This window comes from Miscanthus floridulus, chromosome 8, assembly GCF_019320115.1.
Source record: "Miscanthus floridulus cultivar M001 chromosome 8, ASM1932011v1, whole genome shotgun sequence".
Classification (NCBI taxonomy): domain Eukaryota; kingdom Viridiplantae; phylum Streptophyta; class Magnoliopsida; order Poales; family Poaceae; genus Miscanthus; species Miscanthus floridulus.
In genome coordinates, this window is record NC_089587.1 from 12,952,863 (window position 1) to 12,972,646 (window position 19,784).

The following is a 19,784-nucleotide window of genomic DNA, read 5'->3' on the forward strand; positions in this document are numbered from 1 at the left end:
GTGGTGGCGGCGTTCGGCCGAAGACGCCGCTGCCCTGTCCGTCGGGGCCGTAAGTCCAGTCGCATTCGCAACGAGCGCCCCTCCGAGATCCATGGCCGTGCCAGCGAGCTGCTCGTGGCCGTGCGGCACTCCGTGTTGGTGTGAAAAATCAGGTACTTGAGTGGAGCGCGGTGCTGCTTGAGCTGGACAGCAAGCGAGGGAAGAGGAGGACACCGCTACAGCAGTTGAGCAGCAAATCTGGGACACCGCAGCGGACAGGAGGATGCCGCGACGGCGCTTGAGGAGCAAATGATTTCTGTGATTTCTTCTAGATTATTACCTTGTTTATTCCTTTTTTGTCTCTTCTAATGGTCACTGCTTTCAACAAACATGCAGGACCATGAGCCACCTCTCGTGGGCTAATTATTTTGGCTAGGGAGCAGGTGGCCGGGCACTCGACCTAGGTGGATCCGGTGAGGAGACAACACGGCTACGGAGTAGGCGGCCAGGCACTCGCCCTGAGGCAGCATGTGGCCATCACCAGTTCCAGTGGCGCTGGTTTGCCACCAAAGTTGGATCCGATGACTCTTCGTGAATGGCCTCAAAGACGGTGGTGGTGTCCACGGCGACCACAATGGCCATTACGGCGGCTGAGGTGAATGTGGCTACAACGGTGGCGGTGGCTGGGAATTTGGAGAGGTTTCTCACATCCACGATGCCCATGGTGCATGCGCAGTACTTGCCCAAGGTATTCTCGCGCTTGCTCTTTCCTGATCCAGTAGACTGCTTTTGTGGTCTTACTTCTTGGAGGTATATGCTGCGATTGATGGGAAGGGGATCCAATAGATATCATTGTTCTATGTAGCATTTGTACTGCATCTGCAGAGCCAAGCAAATGAGTCTGGAGAAACACTACAGTTAACATTAGAGCTTGAATCCTGACATGAATTTAGACTGAAGCAATCGTTCAGCTCTGGTTCACAGTTAGTATATTTGTTGAATTAACTAGCTATATTGCCATGCCTAATAATTTGATAAGATAAGATAAAATTATTGGGTCTATTATAACAATAATTAAATTATTTGTTCAACAAATGGTTCACATTTTGACAAAATCGATGTAAACTGAGTTCACTATTGGGACTTGGCAAAAACAAAATCAAATATTTCCTTTGATTTTGTGTTGTATATATAGTAACTATTTTCCTTTCTAATGGATGGCCTGCGTTTATTTTTTTGCAAACACCGGTAGCAAATATGCTATTTCATTAGGTGTGGATGTATGATAAATCATAAATGTAATTTGAATTGAACTACAATTATTTTCAGGGTTCAAAACTATGTGAAGCATATATCGATGCAATCCTAAATGTCTGCGTGCTTCCAGCGGGTCTATTACAATGATCTTTGAGCAGCATCTAACTACTTGCCTTTCGCTGAGCCGAGTAGGATCTACACCATGATGTTATAACCCTTCCTACCATGTGGGGCTCTTTTCCTTGTAATTCCACTTCTCAGTTTACAACTGGCAAGAGATCAAGCATTCTACCTGACTGAGTTCATATCCTCCTAGGTATTCATATATTTAGGCAATTACGCTTCCTTTCTTCTCATAGTATTTGAGACATTGATGTGATTCTAGGACCAGTGATTCAGACCATGAAAGAAGGATACCTGTAGATATAACTTGCTGGTGACCTGGTGTAGCTGCAAATAAACATGTACAATGTCTTCAGTTTCAACTTTCAATCAATTGCACAACTGAATCGCCTTTCAGAAGCATAGTGAATATGTTGGTGACATAGTGAAAACTCTAGGAAACACACCAAATTAAAAAATAAAATAAAATATATTGGAAAAAAAACGAGAACACACTTTGCTTCAAGTATGGTGATCCTGTACCGTACATTGGAAAGATGGTGAAGATTTGGGAGCAAAATAATGCTAAAAGGGTACTGGGCTGTGATGGAAAAGGAGATTTTTCTTGCTTGTTGTGAAGGTACTGGGCTTGCAGATATCACATCATTTACTGCTTTTGTTTAAAATCTATCTAATTTTGTCTTTCTAGCTTAATTCTTCACTTCTTTAGTGCAGTTCATGGTTTAGTTGCACTATACTTCAGTTTTTGTTGAAGTCAAGAAGCAAGATTGACTCCTGGCAAAAGAATAGGAAAGAGAAGAATAAAGATCTAAGTAATTTGATAATATTTACTGTATTTGTATAGAATTCAGGATCCATACTTTCTATCAACTTTTTGTTTAAAATTGGTGATGTAACAATAATGCAGAAAGGAAAAAGCTGATGTCATCAGTGATGTAACAATAATGAATCTTATATGCTTCCATTTTATTCTTAATTATTCTAAACTATGGAAACACAATTGTCATTTGGTTAGTTTTTTTTCTCCAATACGTAGGGGAGCTGCTTATCATTTCATTGAAAGGAGTCATTTGGTTAGTTTTGTTGTGTATGTACGAAATGTTCCCGTAGCGTTAGCACGGGTAATATACTAGTAACTTATAAACGGTGAGTATTATTGCTCTTGCCCCTACCAGTTTTACTTATGTTTTGATCAAAATCACATTGCCATTACTGCAAATTGAATTTTGATGTTGAAAATTGTGAGTTAGCATGCTATTTGTTTGAACATCACATGGGTCACTATATTCACGATGAAGTTGTGCACCCATACCCATTTGCTCTAGCTTCGCCACTGCCCCTATGAGCACCTCCGAAGGACTGAGCCGGCAGATCTTGAGATTCACGAAGTCACCACAGGTGTCACGCTATCGACGGGGACATTGTCTACCACTGAAAGCATAGCGTTGTTCCCTAATCACCAAGTCTACACCAAAGTCATCTAATGATCTCTTTCATTGATGTAGTCTACGTCAAAGTCATAGCTCTTCATATAATTTGTTGATATTAGTTTGTATAAAAAGTTCAAATTACTCCCTCCAAATTTAGGCAATGTATAAATACCCCCCTAAACTATCGTTTAGTTTGATTTATTCTCCTCCAATATTTTAATTGGTCTAATTTACCCCCTAACAAGATTTGTCTTTGTTGTTTCTTTATGTACAAGATGAATTTTATTCTCAAAATTTGTTAGGTGATAAAGGACAACATGATTTACATTATAGACTTTTCATCATTATATTGTTTTACATTTTAGTATTTCCAGTGTTTATTTTTATTTAATGTCATAATGTGTTGAAATATTGACAAGAATTTATGATATATTTTTTATAATATTAATTATAATGTTCATTATCACCTGACAAAACTTGAAATTAAAATTTAACTTGTACCTGTAGAGAAAAAAAAACTAATCTTCTTAAGGAGTTATTTGGACCAACTGAGATAGTTGCAGCAAGAAAAATGAACGAAATGTTAGTTTAACAGGTTATTTAGACATTGTCCAAACTTGAGGAGAGTAATTTTGTTTTTTCTAATATTTTTAGGGGTCGTTTAGAGGCCCTATTTTTATTTTAAATTCTAAAATTTTAAAATTCAATTCCTTTGAAACATTCAAACGACAAAAAAAATGAGCCTCTAATAAAGTTTTGAACTATAAAGTATAGATCATATTAAGAGCTACAAACTTTAGTGTAGACTACATCAATAGTAGAGGTCGCTTGAAAAATTAAAAATTTTGAATTCAAAAGGTAGAGAACTTAAAACGAATATTTGGTCCTCTAAACGATCTCAGATAAAAAATTTATCAACTATAAAGTTGTATATCTTCGTGCGAACTATAACTTTGGTATATACTATGTCAATATAAGAAGTCTTTAAAATATGATAACTTAATATGAATATTTGAGCATCTAATCTAAAATAAAAAATTATCAACTACAAAGTTGTAGATCATGTTGAGCTCTAAAACTTTAAAATAAAGTTTGTATTTATAAGACTTCATATGAAAACGTTGTGCTTTTTCTATATATGAAAGAAGGATGAAGGCCAATGACAGGTTTGCCCCATTGCCACATTAGCAAAACCACCCAAGAAACCATTTTAAAATGGTTAAGGGGGTAATTTTTCTGAATTTAAAAGTTAAGGTTTGTATATTGTTTGGTATTGTAGTTCGAGAGAGTCTTTCAAATTCAACGATAACTTTAAGTGGTGAATCAGACTTTACTCTCTATTATAAGCAGATGATTGTTTGTGTATCAGTTTAGCCTATTGTTTTCACGTTATTAGTAGTAATTTCAAATCTACAATAACATCACATACATACATGTTTATATAGTTATCTCTATGAACAGCTCTAGATAGCTAATCCGATAGATCTTGAGATTGATGATTTATCGTAGTGTTTGATTATCTTGTTTTCTTCTCTAAAGGCATGAGGCAAGAGGCATGCACCACAGTCATCCAAAGTCTAACATATATTGACTAAGACCAGGTGACTTTCCGGTCACTAGTACAGTACCCGTGCTAATGCTACGGCTTTATTTGAAAACAACCAAACAACGATATATATATATGGTTTATGTAAATATGTTGATAATGAAGCTGGATTTCTGACATGACTATACACACGAGTTTCAATGGTAGTCTTTCTTAATTGTAGGCAGACGAGCACAAAGATTTTTTCCTATCCATACTGGGTTGATGAAGTTAACAGTGCACTTCACAGTACTCAATTTATTTGGTTTCTGTCTCTCTAAAAAATAAAATGGCCATGAGTTATATGACATTTTATGAAGATTACTTCATAAGAGCAGAACTAAGCCGACTAACTATTGTACTATCAACTTACTTCATTATCCGTCTATCACATAAATCAGTGTATGACTGACCACACAGTAAAGAAAGTCTATCACATAAATCATTATATGATCTAAACACACAATAAAGAATGTATTTGAAGTCACACCCTGAGACCCTAGCCTTTTGTCGTTAATTCTGCATTCCAAAGAATAAAAAGGAAAGAAGGATAATTAGTAGGATAACATACAGAGTAATAATTCAATAGGATATTAGATTGTACGACAAGCTTGTAGAGACATTGAACTTCCGATCGGTTACGATCTTTCCTTTGACCAAGACATTGCATAATTAATTGCACAACTATGAGACTGACTGCCATTGTACCATAGCCTATATTTTACCTTGCAAAGACCACATAACTTCACACCTTGAAATGTTAACTTATTTATCTTTACTGATTTCACTCTTCTAATTATACTGTCAGAAGAAACTTTTCTTGTAAGAATTAAAGCAAGCACGGAATTGAAAAACCAAATGTGTGCATTAAGATAATTACTCCTGATGTCAAACCAAATAAGAAAACCAAGTGTGTACTTTCAATAACCTAGGAACTAACCTAGACCATGGAACACGTCGCCCTAAGCATCTTTCAGCGTCTTCCCTTGCCCCGTAGTGATGTTCTCTGCAAAGCCTGCGAGAGAAAAATGCTTACCTTTTAAAATCAATTTCTGAATGAACAATATGGCAGTTAGAAAGCTCTATGTTTTTATAGATGGCCTACAGAGCAGTAATACAATGAACTTAAAAACGTGGATCAATGGGTACATGGCACGCTCATCTCAATTTGACATAGTGGAAACTTGGGAAGTAACCTTATATTTTCATCAATTCCACAAGATATTGTAGAAAGTGCCACCCTTCTCAATCTCGTTCTTTTTGTTATCCTGAGAAATCAATTTGAAACTGAATCAACATAATCATGAGAAACCCAAGACGGTTATTGATATAAGAAAAATTAGATGCATATACCATTCTACCCTACAGTGGTTACAGCTTTAAGAACTGCATTAAAATATAGTTCCGTGTCAAAAATAAAAGGCATCGTATCCCCACCCCGCCAAGCTGATTTCAGTGCCTGAGTTTAAAAGTAAAAGTAGCAGGGTCAAGCCAAGAAAAATAAATGAATATATTCCTGCTCAATTTTATTGGGGGCATTATATGATGTAAGATGGGTCATTAGGTCCATGATAAATAGGTTACATCCATATGAGTGGTCTCATTGCTGGCCCTTTCACCATGATAGCAACACAAATGTAACACTTGGAGGCATACGCCTTCAAAAGCAAACTCATCAACTAAAAAAGTTTCAACAGAAGTACAGGTACTCGTCCTTGTTCACCTAGCTGTTTGGAGAAAGTAATAACAAGTTCTGGTTAGGAAAAGAGGGGCAAAATAGAAGGGGAAAGCTAAACAAGCAAGCCAGCTGAAGTTTCATATTCACTTGGAAAGAAATTAGCACTGTTGGACTAATCTGGCCGCTCCGCTTACCTCAGTGATTAAGTAGAAATTTTCTTCAACCAGCTTCTCGAAGTTCTCCACACCTCTTTACTGAGGCACGACTCCATCACCGTCACCTGAATATGCCAAATACAACAGGCAATCAACGCCGACATGTATTTCTCACAAAAGATCTTCGTTTCAAATCATGGATACTGACCCTGGGCCACAGAGGTTTTTGATACAACGGGTTCTTCACTGGACTCCCTTTGCTCCACCGAGAAAGGCACTGGTGAAAAATCAACCCAATTGAAGGCACCGGTGAAAAATCAACCCAATTGGACCTCAAGAGGGCCTCCAGCTTGTCCATGGCACCCGTCACCGCCTGCAGCCCACTCGTGTTGGGCAGTGGATCCGCAACGGCGCTGGTTGCCGCCGCCACCACCGACGGCTTTGCGGTATCCGCCTCCGCGCACCCAACCTTACCACCAGCGAGACCGTAATAACAACAAAAATCAGATCAAAACCACAGACCTGAAGGAGCCACATGCACGGGGATGGAGGGAGATCAGAACCTTGGCGCGCTTCGGAGGCTGCTACGACGCGACATCGTCACCCGCTCCTGGACCCCCCGCCGCGTTCTCCGTGGGCGCCGGCGCGCCCTTTTCCTCCTCGTCCCCCGCCCCCGGTCGCTTCGCCGCGGCGATCCGCCTCGTCTCAACCATCATCACAGAGTTGGCGGCGCGTGAGATCCCGGCAGGCACGCACGGATCCTGCCTGCTTGCCTCACGCCTGGACTCGCGGGCGGCGGTGGGGCGCATCCTGGGCGCATGCGTGCTCTCTCCCCCGAGGAGCGTTGATGATTCTTTTTATGCTGCGCGGGGGATGGAGCGGGGGATGTGGAGGCGGAGGAGTGCGCCGCCGCGCGGAGGGCCGACCACGGCCGACGGCCAGTCGCACCTGCACTACGCCGTTGCCCTGCTCGGTTGGGCCCGGCCGCCAGGTTAGGAGAGAGAGAGGGTGAGAGAGAGAGGAAGGGGAGGAGGGGGCGCCGCCCTGTGCGCCAGGCCGCCGCCGCTGCGATGGGGCAGGAGGAGGGAGTCGCTCGACGTGATAGGGCAGGGAAAGGGGAGAGGGGAGAGGGGGAGTCGCGCGTGGCCGCGTGGGGTGGCGGGGCGGAGCGGAGAGGGGGAGTCGCGGGCGTGGGATGGGACGGGTGCCGCGGTCTTGCGTCGCTGGGGCGGGGGGCGCGGGCGGTCGCTGGGGCAAGGCACATCAAACAAGCAGGACCGTCGGATGTGGGTGAGGAGGGAGAGAGAATAGGTAAGAGTTAATTTGGTGTGTATATTTTTAATGTGATTTTTATTTGTGTATGTTTTATAGGATGAACGTAGTTTTGGTTGTGACTGTAGATGTGAGATTTGTTTGGTGGCTGTAGGATAATTTAAAGTGGTGTATTATAGGGGTAGAGATAGAGATAGAGACAGAGATAAAAGATACCGAATGGAACCATTACGAGGCTACGATGGATAGTGGAAAGTGGAAACGCGTCTCTTTTGTGTGGATGGAAGCTACGTACTCCAGTGATCCAAAAGTTGTATTCCCTTTAGACCGGAAGACAAACAATATGGAAGTGAGTGAAGAGTTTAATAAGACGACCACTCAGACCACAAGGCCTGTTGGTGCAAACGAATTTATACAAAGCTAAGCCACACCTTCACTACTGCTTCAAGCGAGTAAAAAATAAAAGAGGGAATGTACAAGGAATTCCAGCAGTAGTGAAGGTGGGGAGTAATAAAGCTCCTACAGACGACTCATCGTTGACGAGGGGTGATTAGTAGAGTATACGCGACTGATGCACGGGAGTCTCAACTCTCAACCAGCCCTCAGTCGTTCCCTAACCTCATGCACGCAATGGCGCCGCTGCCACACAACCTCCATCCCTGCCTACGCCGCCTAGACCTCCTCCTCGTCGTCGTGACGGTCGTCTCTGCGGGGTCCTCGCCGGAGAGCGACTTGTACGCTCTCTCCAAGCTCAAGTCCGCCCTACTCTCCGGGAGCGTCCGCAACAGTCCTTTGCTTGCCGACTGGGACATCGAGACATCGGCGTCAGGCGGCATATCATCCCGGACAAACCATTGCAACTTCTCTGGGATCAAATGCGACGCCTCCAACCGCGTCGTCGCCATCAAACTCACCGGCGTCCCTCTCCACGGCGGCGTGCTTCCAAGGGAGATCTCGCTGCTGGATGCTCTCTCCAGCCTCACCGTCGCCTCGTGCTCCCTGTCAGGCGTTATACCCGCATCACTCGCCTCGATGCCTCTCCTTCGCCACCTCAACCTCTCCATCAACAACATCTCCGGCTCCTTTCCGTTTCGATCGGCACCGCCGTACTTCCCCCCCGTGGAGGTCATCGACGTCTATGACAACAACCTCACCGGTCCCCTCCCGCCTTTCGACATGTCGCACGCAAGGATGCAGCACCTGGACCTTGGCTGGAACCACTTCTCAGGCGGTATACCCGAGCAGTACGGTGACATGAACGGGCTCGAATTCCTCGGGCTCGACGGTAACTGGCTTTCCGGCCTTGTGCCGCCGTCACTCTCGAGGCTCAGGAGAGTGAAGAGGATGTATCTGGGGCACTACAACTCGTTCCATGGTGGCATCCCGCCGGAGTTCGGCGAGCTTTCTGCCCTCATCCAGCTTGAAATGAGCAAGTGCAATCTCACAGGACCTTTCCCGCCGGAGCTCGGCCGCCTCACTCAGCTCGAATTGCTCTACTTATTCTCTAACAACTTGGTCGGCGAAATCCCGGCTGAACTCGGTAGTCTCAAGAACCTCACGCTCCTGGATCTCTCTTTCAACCAGCTTACCGGCGAGATACCGGCAAGCTTCGCCAGTCTAACTAGACTGAAACTACTCAGTCTAACAGGGAACAAACTCCATGGTGTAATCCCGGAGTTCGTCGGGGAATTGCCTCAATTGGAAATCGTCCATGCATGGCAAAACAACCTTACCGGGGAGATCCCAGCCAACCTAGGCAAGAACGGCATGCTGCTGGAACTGGATGTCACGGACAACCAGCTCAGCGGCACCATACCGTCCTACCTCTGCGCCGGGAGGCAGCTTCAGTTTCTTTTCCTGATGCGGAACAAGCTTTCTGGGCCAATCCCTGAAGACCTCGGTAACTGCAAGACCCTTGCCAGAGTTCGCCTGAACAACAACTTCCTCAGTGGCTCCATTCCCGCTGGCCTTCTTGATCTCCCCATGAATAACATGTTGGACCTGAGCAACAATTTGCTCTCAGGAGAGCTCCCAACGGTGATTCCCAGTGCTGGGCTAAGGTTTTTGTCAGTTGCATCCAACAATCTATCCGGTCCCGTGCCGCCGGAGATCGGCCATCTCAAGAAGTTGTCCTTGCTCAACGCCAGTGCCAATGCGCTCACGGCCGGCATTCCACGACAGATCAACCACTGCGAGTCGCTGACAGTGATAGACCTCAGTCGCAACCAGCTCACCGGCGAGATACCGAAAGAGATCACAAGCTTGAAGGTTCTGACAGTGCTGTACCTGTCGAGGAACAGAATCTCCGGTGAGCTTCCGGTGGAGCTCGGTGAGATGATCAGCCTCTCGAAGCTGGACGTGTCCTACAACGACCTCAGCGGCCGTGTCTCGCTGCCACAGCTTCAAGGGGTGTTCGCGGTTTCAGACAAGACAGACTTTGAAGGCAACCACGGCCTTTGTGTGGAGCACATCACTGCCGCTTCATGCCCCATCCCCATGTCGTTGCAGAGTTCACGGCGTTTCAAGCCGAGGATGTTGCTGTGGCTTGTGCCAACCGCCAGCGCCTTGGCGGTGGTCGTGTGCCTCGGACTAAGGTGGGGGCGCAGGGCGTGGCGGGAGACAGTGAAGCGGCTGCCTGTGACATGGAAGATGACACGGTTCCAGAACCTGGAGCTGGGAATGGACGACGTGCTCCGGTGCCTCAGGGAGGAGAACGTCATCGGAAGAGGAGGTGCCGGCACCGTGTACCGCTGTGTGACGCGGGACGGCACGGAGGTGGCCGTCAAGCGCCTGCCCGGCCCCGGCCGCCGTGACTACGGCTTCCGGGCCGAGGTGACCACGCTCGGTGGCATCCGGCACCGCAACGTCGTGCGGCTGCTCGGCTTCGCGTGCAGCGCGGAGGCCAACCTGCTCCTGTACGAGTACATGCCGATGGGGTCGCTGGGCGCGGTCTTGCACGGCGACAGCGGCGGACTCCTCCTGAGCTGGGCCGCCAGGCACCGCATCGCCAACGAGGCGGCGCGCGCGCTATGCTACCTGCACCACGAGTGCTCGCCGAGGATCCTGCACCGCGACGTCAAGTGCAACAACATCCTGCTGGACTCGGCGATGGAGGCGCACGTCGCCGACTTCGGCCTCGCCAAGTTCCTCAGCCGTGGCGCGTCCTGCTCCGGCGGCACGAGGGCGGTGGCGGCGGAGGAGTCCGTGTCCGTCGTCGCCGGCACGTACGGGTACATCGCTCCTGGTAAGAACGTCGTGCGCTGGACATAAAAGCACTTGCATCGCCATACAGTGACAGGCACAAAGTGGTGCGTGCAGAGTACGCGTACACGCTGCGGGTGGACGAGAAGACGGACGTGTACAGCTTCGGCGTGGTGCTGCTGGAGCTCGTCACGGGGCGCCGCCCGCTCGGCGACTTCGGCGACGAGATCGACCTCGTCCACTGGGCGCGGAGCGTCGTGCCGAGACCCACGGACACGGCGGCAGTCCTGGCCGTGGCTGACCCGCGGCTGCCGCCAGAGCCGGCCGGCCTGATTGCTCGCCTCTTCAGGGTGGGCATATCGTGCGTCCGAGAGAGCAGCCAGGCACGGCCCACCATGCGTGAGGTCGTGCACGTCCTCTCCAGCTTCGTCGTACCACCTGCGGATCCAGCCTGCTCTGTTTCTGCTCTTCCCCTGTAACTAACGGCACCACCAAGTGTATCAGGCAAGCAACCGTAGAGCAATTGCACCACTAGCAGTTTCAGTTTGTGGGTTGGAAATAACGAACGAATCTTTTACGCTTATGAGCGCATATGTAGGAATCGTCACAATTGGCCGCAGCTACATTGATAAATGCCTGGCGTTTCTGGTAGCAAGACTTCGTCCCTTTGACTCGCAGCCAGGAAGGATGATCGATCACAGTCAATACTTGTGCAGGTACCCGAGGATGATCTGAATGGTTGTTTTTCTTCTGGGCCTGCTCTTCTGAATGCTGCGACCATCCGGCATCTCACTTTTATATGGGCTTGGAGCTTGCACAGAAGATCATATACTCTGGCAGTCCTGATGCCCGAGGGCGCTCTAGCGGCAGGGCGAGCTGCCGAGCTGGGCGCGGTGGCACAACCACACCCAGTCACAACATTTATTAAACAAAACCAAATTATGTGCGCAAGATTTTAAGAATAAAATTTTGCACAATACTAGTGAAACAAAATTGTGCACACAAGATTTGTAATAAGAAAAAAAATGCATACAAGATTTGTGAAAAAAAAAATTATGCACCCAACTCTTTAGGGTATATGCCTTGTTAAGATCGGTATAATCAACACGCAAACGCTTTAGTTCAAACAAACAATAGAGAAGGACTACAACTTAATTTTTTGGAAGAATATTGGTGCTTCCTGAAAATAGTAGTAAAATATATCATGCAATCACACAAATCGATCTCATTCTCACTCTAATGCACAAACCACCTAATGGATGCAGCTGGAGAACCCTTCAGTGGGATGATGATGCTTCTTCACTACAGAGGAGCTTCTGAAACTTATCTCTAATCGCTTGCAACTCTTTCAGAGCATCTCCAATTGAAACACGATCCATGGGCATCTCCTCCGAACAGGAAATCCCAACTTGCAGAATCGAAGTGATGCAAGAAATTCTCAGCATGGAGTTTGAAGTGGCTGGTTCCCCATCTTCTATCTCCATCCGAAGCTGTTGGTCCATGATAGTACTCACTCTGTCTGGTAGTGCCATTTGAACATACTTGTGGAGCCCCATGGCTCCAACAAATTCGTTGTCTGTCGGTCTTTTCCCAATAAACATTTCCAGCAATAGTATGCCATAGCTGTAGACATCACCGTGGGTGGATACTTCATTGCCCAGTCCATACTCTGAAACAAACCAAAATGAGATTTTCTTTCAAATTAGATAAAAATAACATCCTAAGAATTCTGATATACTCATCTAGTAAACTTTTTGTATAAAATTCATTTCCAAAGCACTACGTACAAGAATGTATTAAAGTAGTTCCTTATAATTTCAAGATATATCTTCAAAAAAAAATTGAACGTATAGATCTTCCAATTTTATAAAAGTTAGTTTTGCTGATCTCAACATATATATCTAAGTTGACACTAAGAAAGCCTTGAGCTTTGATTGAAGCCTTCATTATGGAGTATATTTGAACAGAGCAAATGAAAGGTACCTGGAGCTGCATATCCAATTGATCCTCTCATTGATGCCCATCCACTTGATGTACCTATATCTTGATGTAGAAACCTCGCAAGCCCAAAATCACCCACACGAGCAACCATGGAGCTGTCCAGGAGAACATTACTTGGCTTAAGATCACAATGAATAATTGGTGTTGGCTTATGTTGGTGAAGGTAATCAAGTGAGGATGCCACGTCAATTCCAACATTTAATCTTGCAGTCAGATCTAGTGTCTTTTGTTCACCATCTCCGATGATATGTTTGTGCAGCCATTGGTCCAAATTTCCATTCGGTAGAAACTCATACACGAGGGCCTTGAAGTCATGGCCCTCAAAATCAATGCTTGAACAGATAGTCAATATCTTTACAAGGTTCCGATGTCGAGAACATCTTAAAGTCTCGCATTCTGCAACAAAACTTTGAGATGCACCACGCTGCATGAGGTTGAGAACCTTAACAGCGATCACCATTTGCTGATCATTGATTTTCATTGTTCCTTTGTAAACTGATCCAAAGCTCCCAGCTCCTATGAGGTTCTCGGATGCAAAACCATTTGTCGCATTAGCCAATTCAGCATAAGAAACCCTCACATATTGCTCACTCAAGACCGACCTTTGTAGGTGTGCTTTTGTCTTCTGGCGGCTCCTTTGTCGGAGTGCAAACAACGCAAATACTAATGTGACGCAGGCAAGTGCACTGCATACGGAGACTGTTATGACAAGTTTTCGATGTGGTTTCTTGGTGGTCTGGGTGGGGCAAGGTGGCAATCCCAGTTGAGGGATACCACCACAAAGACCATCATTCCCAGTGATTAAGATCGTTGCTGCGTTGAGAAATACCCCATCACTTGGGACTCCACCTTGGAGTTTATTGAATGCGAGATTCAATATAGAAAGGCCAGTTAGTCTGGCAAGGATCTCAGGAATGGTCCCTGACAAATTATTGTGAGAAAAATCAAGCCCTACAAGGCCCTTTAGATTTCCTAGTGACAGTGGAATTGTCCCCTGAAGGATGTTTCCAGACAAATTGAGAAATTCTAGGCTTTGACACTCACCAATGGAGGATGGAATCTCACCAGAAATCATATTATAAGATAAATCAAGTCCGTTCAGATTCTCTAGTTTTCCAACTTCTGATGGCAAAGACCCAGATAAGGAATTATGAGAAATGTTAATGAAACTCGACAAGGTTGATATGGAAAAGAGTTCTTTAGGTGTCGGACCAGAAAGATTGTTGTGAGAAAGATCCAATACTTCTAAAGGACAATGGCTGAGACTAGATGGTATAGGTCCACTTATAGCATTTGTACTGAGGAGAAGTTCAGTAAGTTGTGTAAGATTGCCAAGAGTCACTGGCATGGGTCCAGACAAGGCATTATTGTACAGAAATAATTCAGACAACTTATTGAGGTTGCCAAGGGATGCCGGAATAGCACCTATGAGAATGTTATGAGGCATGTAAAATGTTTGCAAGTTGATGAGGTTACCGATTCCTTCTGTTATTGTTCCAGTTATATTGTTGTATGCCATGCTGAGATACTCCAGCTGTGTTGAGAGATTACCAATTGAAGCCGGCAGCACGCCATGGAGATTATTCTCGCTAACATCTAATGCAACCAGGTTGCTACAATTGGTCAGACTAGCCAGGAAGCCCCAATCAGCATCATTTGTTGCTTCAAACTGATTCGAAGCAATTGACACTCCAGACAGCCTCCTTTGGTGAGCTCCTAAGCATTCTGGAATCGTTCCCGATAGGAAGTTTTCTAGTGTTAGAATATATTGAAGCATGGAGGTGTTGCAAAGGGATGCGGGGAGCATGCCTTGAAATAGATTGTTTGATACAAGAAAATAGTTCAATTTCGGAAGGTTTCTTCCAATATTAGGTGGAAAAGTCCCATTCAAGTTGTTGTACTCTACATCTAGAACTTCGAGAGAGGAAAGATTATTGAACATAAAAGGGGGCAAAGGGCCTTCTAGTTCATTGTTCACTAGATCAAGTATAGTGAGGGCATAGAGGTTGCCAAGCGCACCAGGTATGGAACCTGAAAGATTGTTTCTTGAGACAGAAAGGCGTTCAAGCATCTCAAGATTTCCTAATGATTCTGGGATCTGACCAACTAGACCATTTTCTTCAAGATCTAGGAATACTAGTGAAGAGAGGTTGCCTAACCAAGAAGGGATGGTTCCTTGGAGTTTGTTTCCCCCCAATCCGAGTACAATAAGAGACGAGAGGTTTTGTAGTGGTGGTGGAATGCTTCCTTCAAAACTATTTTTGAAAGCATAAAGACTCATCAACGCAGAGAGGTTTCCCAGTGATCCGGGGATCATTCCTGAGAACTGATTTGCACCCAGGTTCAGCACGTTGAGGTTGGCAAGGCTGCCTATCTCTGTCGGGATTTCTCCTGTCATGTTGTTATATCTTAGGACTAGTTTTTTCAGGTTTACAAGGCTGGCAATGGTGGAAGGGATTCTTCCTGTAAGCCAATTTTTGCCAAGACTGAGTACCTGCAGATCACGCAAAGAGCTGAACTCACTGGGTACTACCCCATGGAAATTGTTACTGTCGAGCGAAATTTCTACCAGGTGGCTACAGTTTGAGAGTGACGGTGGAATCTGCCCAGAGAGGGAGTTGTAGGTAAGTTGCAGAGTCTCAAGGTCATGGATATTACCCAGCTCCGGAGGCAGGATCCCTTGGAAGCCATTCGATGAAAGATTGAGTCGCCTCAAGTATGTGAGGTTTCCCAGCGCAGGGGTGATGGTGCCAGTCAGGTTGAGCTCGGGGAGGTCCAGAGCCACCACATGGCCCCGGCGATGTCCCCTCAAGCCACACGCCACGCCGCGCCACCGGCACATGGGAATGGACATGTTGCCCCACGACGCTAGGGCTCGCAATGGGTCACTCCTCACGAGGGACTTGAATGACATGAGCGCGAGCTGGTCGGATTCGGGGATGTGGGGAGCGTTTGCTCCGTCTCCATGGGCTGCGTTTGTGGCGAGGCAAATAAGGGAGAAGGCGAGCATGCGCAAGGGAGGCTTGATGAGGAGCATCACCATGGTGATTGTATGTTTGCAGACGTGCAGCAACTCTTTGGATAGGCAACCCGGCTATGTAGACATGGTGCTTATATTCTGGATGGAGCTAGGCACCACTTGCAGCTTTTAGTCCTTGTCCTCTCCTTTCCAAAGCCATCTTTTTCCTGCTTTTAGTCATGCTGCAAGACCGTGGCGTTGGAAATCTTCGCCGAGTTTGGTTGGTGTCAACCAATCTAGGACCGAGGCTCCACCTAGTGTTGTACTTTTTTCTTTGTTTACTATGGTCAAGTTCGGTCAAGTACTATGGGCTGTTCAAAACCAATGTTTTGGTCAAGTACGGTTATACTTGTCTTTCCTGAATAGTGAAGGCTGCCTTGCTTTTCTATCTATATTTATATCTATCTAATATTAAAGAGATAAAATTTCTCTCCACCTATTTTTTAATTTGGCTCTCCCCTAACTAATTCTAAATGTGGAAACTGTCCTGTCTAGCGGGACTTCATCTAATCCAAATAGACTTTTGTTTCATATTATCAAACATGCAAGGCTTTTTGTCTTGAGTAGCTTAAATAGGAATCCAAATATAAATAGAAAAGGATAAAAATAGAAATTGGGCAAATAGTCCTGAGTAGCTTGAATAGGTAGCTTAAATAGGAATCCAAATATAAATAGAAAAGGATAAAAATAGAAATTGGGCAAATAGTCCTGAGTAGCTTGAATAGGAATCAAAATCTAAATAGAAAAGGATAAACATAGAAATTGGGCAAATATAAATTAAACGAAGCCACCACGAGTGATCTTGGTCATTGTCCATCCAACCGGCGTTGTCTTCTCAGTTTTATTTGCGGCCCGTTTCACGTTTCGACCAGTTTATTTGCTTTCAAAAAAATATGCACATGAAAAAACTACTCGGTTTCACTCTAATCTATAAATGACGCGTCGTCCTAGACAATAGGTACAAGCCAACCGTGTCCCTCTGACTACAATCCATTTAGAACACTTGACCATGTTTCGATCTATCCAAAAAAAAAGTAATCTATATTTATATATTTATTATTGTTTAAAAAACATAGATCACTTTATATTGGTGCGTTAATCTCTCACATGTTTGTATAAGTTAGAGCAGCACATCCAACAAGCCATGATGCGGTGCAAAGCATACAATCCTAAAATAAATATGAACATATAATGTGATCGTCAGATAAGAAATCTTTAAATCTCTCATGCTCATGTTGTTAGGTAGTAGTACCTCTTAAACGCAGATCAGGGGTAATTAGACTTAAATAGAGAACTGTTGATGTACCTCGCCCTAGGGCAATTGCGGCCGTGGTGCCGCAACGACGTAGCCTCTGTTGTCATAGCAGTGTAGGCGCGGTGGTGGCGATGCAGAGGCGACGGTGAGGTCGATGTCGGCTTCCCGTCGCTGGCAGCACCGTTTCTCTTGATCCGTTAGCGTTGGGATAGAGGTGGGGCGTCTGGCGGCTTAGGTGAACCTCGTAGCTAGAGCCCCGGCTCCCACCTCCCTTTATGGTGTTGTGCGACGGGGGCCCACCAATCATGGAGCGGTTGGACGTCCCCGATCAGGGCGCTGATCCAAGGGCCCAATTGGTCGTTGGGTCAATTGGTGGAGATTAAACTAACATTCTCCCCCTTGATCTCACCTTATTCCTTAAACTTAACTTACTTATTTTATCTTGTTCCCAGTCCATCACAGATTAGTACATAGAGCGTGTCTCATCGTCATGGTCTATTGCCATTAGATTAAACAGCTACAACGCACCTCTCTGTTTTGAAACAGATACTCAACTAGGCCCTTAGTATCTAGAATTCATAGGCTTTTCCATAAACCCATGTCGATTGTGTGTTCTTTGAACGCACTGGGTGGTTAGCCTTTGGTAAGCGGATCTGCAAGTACTCACTCGGTACTTATATGCTCAATGCTTTCAACATGATTTTGGATTTTCTCCTTTACAACATATATTTTAGTGTCAATGTGTTTGGCAGCACACTTGACTTGTTGTCTTAGGAGTTAACTTACTTAAAATGGTTATTGTTGTTGTCTACCATTATTAAATCCGGGTACAAGTTTCCTTAACCTCCTTTTGCCTGTTCCTTAAGCCTCATGACAAGTTATACTATGGTATGCATCACTGATGACACCACAACTGTTTCTTTGAAGCTTTTCCACAATAATACTCCAATTGCGAGTGTTAGCAACTGCTGTGGATTTCACTACACATCTCGCCAAGACTTAACTTTTTGTACCCTCAACTATTTGAGAAACTTATTCTTTCTTACTCAGCATGAGGCCTATTATACTTTGCAAAATTGCAAGACTTTCTCAACTCAATTCCAGTGATCTATATCTAAACTGGACTTCTGCCAAAATATCCCGGATACATAAACTACGTCAGGGTAAGTTCTTACTTGTACTTGTACACACATCAAGATTCCAACAGTTGAAGCATATGGAACCATATTCTTTTGATCGATCTCATATCGGTTCCTAGAACACTTAAAGTTGCCAAAACTATTACCCCTGACTATAGGAGCAGGCGTAGGTTTACTCGCATGCATACTTTATTTCTTTAGAATCTTTTCTAAGTATGCCTTTGCGATAGTCCTAATACCCCTTTTCATCTATCTCGGTGATTTTTGATTCCTAGAACTAATGACGCTTCACCAAGATTATTCACATTGAAACTTGAGGACAAAACTACTTCTTCTCCAGTGACAGATTAACATCACTACTAGTGAGTAGAGTGTCATCTATTCACAGGATGTGGAAAATGATTTTTTTATTCTTGAACTTCGCATAAACGCTATTGTCCTTCTCATTTTCTTTAAAACCCAAACTTTCTTATCGTTTCATCAACTTCAAACACTACTGTCTAGAGACTTACTTTTAACCTATAAATGGATTTCTATAGGCGGCATCCCATATGTTTTTTTCTTCCACGACAAAATCTTTTGGGTTGTGCCATGTAAACGTTTTGATATAAATCCCCGTTTAGGAATGCCGTCTTTACATCCATCTGATGTATTTCTACATCGTAATGTGCCATGAACACCATTATGGTTCTAAAAGAGTCTTTGCATGAGACTAGAGATAAAACTCTCATTGTAATTTTTTTATTCTCTTTACGTAAAGCATATTGCTACAAGTCGTACTTTATATCTTTCTACATTCCCTTTGGAGTCATAATTTGTCTTGTAGAACCATTAGCAGCCTACTGTTTTGGCTCCATTAAGAATTACTTCTAAGTCCCAAATATCGTTGGTATTCATCGAATTCATTTCAGCTTCCATAGCTTCTTGCCACTTAAACGAGTAAACGCTTCTCATGGCTTCTTCAAATGAGGTGGGATCACCCTCCATTTGAATTTCTTTACTAACATAAACTTCATAGTCATCAGAAATTTGGTTTACTAATTCTTTGAGATCTTCTGGGGCCTCAGCTACTGGCACTTTCATATGGGGCTGTTGTTGCTCTTCATTGTCAAGAGATAATTGATTCTACAGGCTCATGTATAACAAGATCCTTATTTACATTATTCATCTTCTTCGAAGAGCTAACAACAGGTGTTGTATTGGACATGCAGCATCAACAGGTATTGAGAAGCTTGTTGCTCCTGAGTCACTGGAGTGGGCACACAGTCCCTCTTCTCATCAAGTCTTAGGTCTACATATCTCTACATACCATGCTCCCCCAGATCTTCCCATCTTTTCTAAAGATAGTGTATCTTCAAATATCTTATTTTGGGTTTAATCCGTTAAAATCTCATATGGCGTTTTAAGCACCACATTAACATCTTTGAGACTGACTACGCTATTTTCCTGTCGGAACTTTAAAAAATTAAGGAATTTAGCTATTTCTCTGCTTAGGGTTATCATTGTTGTAACCGTTATACTCCTCCGACGATCACATTCATCTTAATTAATCTTTATCTCACTCTTAATGAAGAGTATCTTTCTTAATTGATCTTTATATTTTTCTCCCCCTCGAAATATGGCATGAACTTTACTACCATAATTTCGATAACTATTCAGAAAGCATGTAAACAAGGAGACACTTATGACT

General features: G+C 44.5%; 2 protein-coding genes and 1 long non-coding RNA gene across 6 annotated transcripts; 1 reads left to right on the plus strand and 2 right to left on the minus strand.

Moving 5' to 3' along the window:
- Positions 1-4,573: 4,573 nt before the first annotated feature.
- LOC136471134 (uncharacterized) lies at positions 4,574-7,376 on the minus strand. Of its 4 annotated transcripts, XR_010761938.1 has the most exons (8): positions 6,771-7,376; positions 6,416-6,676; positions 6,247-6,332; positions 5,959-6,101; positions 5,728-5,833; positions 5,571-5,642; positions 5,315-5,389; positions 4,575-4,893 (listed from the first exon to the last, which is right to left on the minus strand). It is a non-coding gene; the product is annotated as an uncharacterized lncRNA (long non-coding RNA). The 4 variants fall into 4 exon arrangements; XR_010761937.1 differs by having other exon boundaries at positions 4,574-4,893; positions 5,571-5,833; XR_010761936.1 differs by having other exon boundaries at positions 5,728-6,101.
- Positions 7,377-8,086: 710 nt separating this feature from the next.
- On the plus strand, positions 8,087-11,159 carry LOC136468578 (leucine-rich repeat receptor-like kinase protein THICK TASSEL DWARF1). The gene is made up of 2 exons (XM_066467096.1): positions 8,087-10,723; positions 10,798-11,159. The coding sequence occupies exons 1-2, from the start codon at positions 8,101-8,103 to the stop codon at positions 11,157-11,159; spliced, it is 2,985 nt and encodes a 994-aa protein (XP_066323193.1). The 5' UTR covers positions 8,087-8,100.
- A 699-nt stretch (positions 11,160-11,858) lies between these two features.
- Positions 11,859-15,724, minus strand: LOC136471135 (receptor kinase-like protein Xa21). The gene is made up of 2 exons (XM_066468862.1): positions 12,664-15,724; positions 11,859-12,349 (listed from the first exon to the last, which is right to left on the minus strand). The coding sequence occupies exons 1-2, from the start codon at positions 15,722-15,724 to the stop codon at positions 11,958-11,960; spliced, it is 3,453 nt and encodes a 1,150-aa protein (XP_066324959.1). The 3' UTR covers positions 11,859-11,957.
- Positions 15,725-19,784: the final 4,060 nt, after the last annotated feature.